This window comes from Capsicum annuum, chromosome 3 (genome assembly GCF_002878395.1).
Source record: "Capsicum annuum cultivar UCD-10X-F1 chromosome 3, UCD10Xv1.1, whole genome shotgun sequence".
In the NCBI taxonomy this organism is placed as follows: Eukaryota; Viridiplantae; Streptophyta; class Magnoliopsida; order Solanales; family Solanaceae; genus Capsicum; species Capsicum annuum.
In genome coordinates this window covers 37,843,164-37,849,335 of record NC_061113.1, presented here as the reverse complement: position 1 = coordinate 37,849,335, position 6,172 = coordinate 37,843,164, and the positions used below count along the sequence as shown (strand labels likewise).

At 31.9% G+C, this 6,172-nt stretch overlaps 1 protein-coding gene across 1 annotated transcript; it reads right to left on the bottom strand.

Moving 5' to 3' along the window:
* Positions 1 to 1,099: 1,099 nt before the first annotated feature.
* On the bottom strand, positions 1,100 to 2,464 carry LOC124896638. Its single transcript, XM_047408243.1, has 4 exons — positions 2,460 to 2,464; positions 1,874 to 2,158; positions 1,657 to 1,772; positions 1,100 to 1,347 (listed from the first exon to the last, which is right to left on the bottom strand). Exons 1-4 carry the CDS (start codon positions 2,462 to 2,464, stop codon positions 1,100 to 1,102), a joined length of 654 nt encoding a protein of 217 aa, XP_047264199.1.
* Between the last annotated feature and the right edge of the window lie 3,708 nt (positions 2,465 to 6,172).

Genomic DNA, 6,172 nt, shown 5'->3' with positions numbered 1-6,172 from the left:
TCACATGATCAAACCATCTCAACCTCACTTCTCGTATTTTTTTCTCCACAGATACCACTCCCACCTTCTCCCAAATAATATCATTCCTAACCCTGTCAGTCCTTGTGAAACCACACATCCAACGCAATATCCTCATTTCCGCCACTTTCAACTTCTGGATATGAGAATTCTTAACCGGCCAACACTCCGCTTCATACAACATAGAAGGTCGGATTGTAATTTTATAGAATTTGCCTTTTATCTTGTGGGGTACCTTTTTATCGCATAAAATATCTGAAGCGAGCCTCCATTTCATCCAACCAGACCCAATACGATGAGAGACATCCTCATCTATCTCTCTATTCCCCTGAATCATAGATTCGAGATACTTAAAACTATCTCTCTTGCAAACCGCCTGAGAATCCAACTTCACTACCACCTCCTCCTCGTGCCTCGAGTCACTAAACTTGCATTCCAAGTATTCCGTCTTGCTCCTGCTCAACCGAAAACCTTTAGACTCCAGGGTTTATCTTCAAACCTCCAGCTTATCATTAACCCCTTGTTGCTACTCATCAATCAAAACAATATCATCCGCGAAAAGTATACACCAAGGCACCTCGCCTTGTATATTCCGCGTCAACATATCCATCACCAAAGTGAATAAAAATGGACTAAGAGTTGATCCCTGGTGTAACCCTGTTAAGATTGGAAAATGTTCAGAATCTCCTCCCACAGTCCTTACTCGAGTCTTCACCCCCTCATACATGTCCTTAATCGCTCTGATGTACGCCACCGGGACCCCTCTAGCCTCCAAGAATCTCCAAAGAACCTCCCTAGGGACCTTGTCATATGCCTTTTCCAACTCAATAAACACCACGTGAAGATCCCCCTTCCTTTCTTTATACTGCTCTACCAGTCTCCGCACAAGGTGAATTGCCTCAGTCGTGGAGAGACCAGGATTAAAACCAAATTGATTCTCCAAAATAGGCACAATCTTCCTCAACCTCCGCTCCACCACCCTCTCCCAAATCTTCATCGTGTGACTCAACAACTTAATACTTCGGTAGTTGTTGCAACTTTGAATGTCACCCTTGTTCTTATATAAGGGAATCATCGTGCTTCATCTCCACGCCTCAGACATATTTGCTGACTTGAAAATATTGTTAAATAAGTTGGTCAGCCACCTTAACTCTGTCCCGCCAGAGAACTTCCAAAAATCCACCAAAATCTCATCGAGCCCCATCACCCTACCCCTTCGCATCTTACGAATAGCCTCATTGACCTCCTCTACCTTAAAGCGCCGACAAAAGCCAAAGTCGCGACACTCCTCGAAAAGCTCCAACTCCCCTAACACAACACCTCTGTCCCCTTCATCATTCAAGAGCCTATGGAAATACGACTGCCATCTTTTCTTAATAAGGGCGTCTTCCACCAAAACTCTGCCATCCTCCTCCTTAATGCACTTTATCTGGTCTAAATCACGACCCTTCCTCTCCCTAACCTTGGCCAGCCTAGACAAATTCTTCTCCCTGTCTTTCTCCTCTAACCCCTTTTACAAACTCTCAAAAGCTGCTGTCTTAGCAGCCGTAACTTCTAGATTAGCCTTCTTTTTAGCTAACTTGTACTCCTCCCTGCTCACCTGTTTCTCTTCTTCATCCTTGCTCTCAACCAACTTACCGTAAGCCACCTTCTTCGACTTCACCTTCTTATTAACATCTTCATTCCACCACCAATCCTCCTGAAACCGTCCAGACCAACCCCTCGAAATAACTAACACCTCCCTAGCAGACTCCCTGATGCAACCAGCAACCCTATCCCACATAATATCCACATCCCCTTCGCCTCCAACTTCACCTCTATCTCTAAAGCACTATCCGGAGTTAGACTGTCTCACCTAAATCTAGGTCGGCCCTTCCCACCCTGACTCAACTTGCCTTTCTTGATAGCCAAGTCCATCACTAGAAGTCTATGCTGAGTCGCAACATTCTCACTCGGGGTTACCTTACAATCCTTGCACAAAGCTCTAACTTCCTTCCTAAGTAGCAGAAAGTCAATCTGGGTCTTGGCTACCCTACTACGGAAAGTAACCAAATGCTCTTTCTTCTTCGAAAAGCTGGAGTTTACTACTACCAATCCAAAGGCCCTCGCAAACTCCAAGAGAGCAGCTCCCTTGTCATTCCTAACCCCAAACCCAAAGCATCCGTGACATCATCGTACACTAACTGCAAAGACCCAATGTGCCCGTTGAAATCCCCTCATATGAAAGTCTTCTCTGAACTAGGCATGCCTCTAACCACCTCATCCAAAACCTCCCCAAAACTCTTTTTCTCCTCCTCGTCCAGGCCCACCTGTGGCGCATACGCACTACAAATGTTCAAAGTAAACCCCCCCAAAACCAACTTGATAATCATAACCCTATCACTAACCCTTTTCACCTCTACTACCTGCCCCCTAAGCTCCTCGTCCACTAAGATGCCTACGCCATTTCTACGCCTTCACTACCTGAATACCACAACTTGTACCCATCTATATCCCTAGCCTTGGAACCTACCCACAACTTCTAGAAACCTAATATTTAAAAATTTAATTTTTTTAAATTTTAAATTATAAGCCTTTTAATTTTTTTCCTTTTTTAAAAAAGACAAATCACCTCTTTTTTAAAAATTATTATTATTATTACTGCTATTATTATTATACTACTTATGAACTACTACTATTATTTATTATTATTATTATTATTATTATTATTATTATTATTATTATTTTAATAAACTTTTCATATTTTATCAATATGTAAATAAATTATATTTAAATATATTTTATAACATTTAAATTTTAAAAAGATAAGTTTGAACTAGCAAAATATCTATTAGAACTCTTCTATTATGGGTTTCTATTTTTAAAATAATGGAAATCTTTTTATTAAAAGGATAATATATTTCAAATTCAAATATTTCATCTTTCAATTCAAAACTTGATAAGAGTCCAATTAGAACACTCTAATGTGATAAATAACTATTTCTAATAAGTATTATTTTATAATTATTTTTAATTTAAAATTTATTATTCTTAATTATCTTCTAATAGATTATCTTTTTTTTTTTTGGACATTTTTTTCTTTTCTTTTCTTTCCTTTAATTCTTTCTTTTGTTTGTTTGTTAATTTTTTTTTATAAAGATAAATTGACAACTTAGATATATAAAGGTATTTCAAGTAGATATATACGATGAATTTAATTATTAAATTTTAACTTATATTTAAAATTTTAAAATAATCGCAAGTAAGAATAAGTTTTAGATACACACCACAAATATATATTATTTATATTTATGAATAATAATAATAATAATATATTTATTATTATATTTGATATAGATAAGTTTATGAAATGTAAAATTATATTTAAATATATTTTATAGTATTTAAATTTTAAAGAGATAAGTTTGAAATAACAAATATCTATTAGAACTTTTCAATTATGAGTTTCTATTTTTAAGATAAGGAAAAATCTTTATATTTAAAGGATAATGACTTCAAATTTAAATACGTAATTTTTCAATTCAAAACTTGACAAGAGTCCAATTAGAGCTCTCTAATAAGATAACTAACCATTTTTAATAAGTGATTTTGTTTTATAATTATTTTTACTTTAAAATTAACAATTTATTAGTCTTAATTATCTTTTGATAGTTTATCTTTTTTTTTTTGCACTTTTTTTTTCTTTTGTTTTCTTTCCTTTCCTTTTCTTTCTTTCTTTCTTTCTTTCTTTCTTTCTTTCTTTTGTTTGTTTGTTAATTTTTTTTATAAATATAAATTGACAACTTTGATATATAAAGGTAATTCGAGTAGATATATATGATGAATTTAATTATTAAATTTTAATTTATATTTAAAATTTTATATCATCAGAAGTAAGAATAAGTTTTAGATACACACCACAAATATATATTATTTATATTTATCAATAATAATAATAATATATTTATCATTATATTTGATATAAATAATTTTATGAAATATAATATTATATTTAAATATATTTTATAGTATTTAAATTTTAAAGAGATAAGTTTGAAAGAGAAAATATGTATTAGAACTCTTCAATTATGGATTTCTATTTTTAAGATAATGAAAATCTTTTTATTAAATAATAATGTATTTTAAATTCAAATACTTAATCTTTCAATTCAAAACTTGATAAGAGTCTAATTAGAACTCTCTAATGTGATAACTAACTATTTCTAATATGTAATTTTATTTTATAATTAGTTTAATTTAAAATTAATAATTTATTAGTCTAATTATCTTTTGATAGTGTAACCTTCTTTTTGCACGTTTTTCTTACAAGATTCAGGGGGTAATTGAGTATTTTCTCAAGATTCAATGGTAATGTTATCATTAACACAAACTATAATGGCCCAATTTTTTTCAAGTTTCCTTAAAACCATATATACATACATACATACATACATATATATATACATATATATATATATACATACATATATATATATATAGATACATACATATATATACATACATATATATATAGATACATACATATATATATACATACATACATATATATACATACATACATATATATACATATATACATACATATATATACATATATATATATATATATATATATATATATATATATATATATATCTATATATATATAAATAAATTTTAAAAGAGTAGAAGTCTATCTAGAACTCCTTAACCATAAATTTCTATTTTTAAACTAATGATTTTCTTAAAAAAATAAAGAATAATGCATTTTAATATTAAAATAATTTTAATTTTTTATTATATTATTATTAACTTTGTCCTAAAAACTGCCACATAGCTAATTGTTATGCTTCGTCCTCTGCTTTATAATATATATAGATTGGGCATAAGTTTAGTCTTCCAAGATGGAAGAATCAAAGAAAAATATTGAGATCATTTTGTAAGTATTCCTTCTACATATTATGTGCATATGTGACAACAATTTGTAACAATCTTTTTTGTCATTGTCATTATGTATAAGTCTCTTATTCAAAATTTCATCCTAATTTTTTTTTTCAGATCTAAAGTTATAAATTTCAGGCCAAGCTAGTATCGAATGAAATCTGAGCAAGGTAGAAAAGTTCAAAAATAAATTGAGTGAGTATGATAGTTTTTGACTTGATTTCTAGTTAACTAAGAAAATAAGAAACCCGTAGGATTTTATGAAATTAAATTTGGATATGTAAAACTCCCGAATTTGATTTTAGCGTAAAGGGTGTAGTTTGGGATGTCTCAAATTTAAGGTGTGTTATAAAAAATGAGAATTTTTGGAAAAATCAGGCATTCCGCCTCACCTATGTCGCTATAGAGACGTGCATATCGTTATAGCAACATGTCCAAAACCAAGAAAGTCCCGCTATAGCGCCCAGTCAACGGCTGCTATAGCGACATAAATTACTATTTTATTCTGATAAACCCCAAACAATTTATTTCTTTTAAACACATTTTGGGACAAAGGAGAGGCGAATTTGAGCAAACTTCAAACCCATACCGTTCAATTCAAACACACTTTAGGGTTTTAGGGCTCACGCCTTGCCTTTTCGCGCAATTTCAGCAATTCAAACTCACACCGTCCACCTTCGTCACCGGCAAATCAGCCAAACATTCCTCCATCCTTTATTTATTATTTTTGTTTCCTTTCTCTTATTATACTAGATGGAGAAGATGTTAGTAGAAGGAAGAAGTAAAATATTAACATGTAAATATTCAATTGAAACTAACAGTTGCAACATGCAAGACAATGACCATTTTTATTTACATATGTATTCATACAAAAATTATGAACAGGTTGATGAGGTGGCCGATAAGTAGGTCTGTCTCGTTAGACTGTTGTAGTACATTCTACATAGCAAATACGGAAAATATGATATTCATTTTCACTTACACCAAAACACACAAACTTTGTTGTTGCGGCTGATTATAGGAGGTTGGTATAGGCAACCAAAAATCTAGTTGTACATGACACATCATGTCATTGAGCTTGACCACGTTTAAATTTGGGTTTCCCATACCAATAGCAAAAATTAGGTGGAATGACAATTAGAGAGAGTGTTTGAATTGTTCAAATTTCACAACATAGTGAGATATGGCTTCACAATAGTATTAAGTAGATATAATAAAAGGAAACATGGTCATC

Excerpts from the sequence above, each read along its gene's own strand:
- LOC124896638 (XM_047408243.1), bottom strand. Across the intron at positions 1,773-1,873 it reads AAGGGCCGACCTAGATTTAG|GGAGTCTGCTAGGGAGGTGT; the intron begins GTGAGACAGTCT and ends TGGTTGCATCAG. Across the intron at positions 1,348-1,656 it reads GTCGAAGAAGGTGGCTTACG|GGGACAGAGGTGTTGTGTTA; the intron begins GTAAGTTGGTTG and ends TGAATGATGAAG.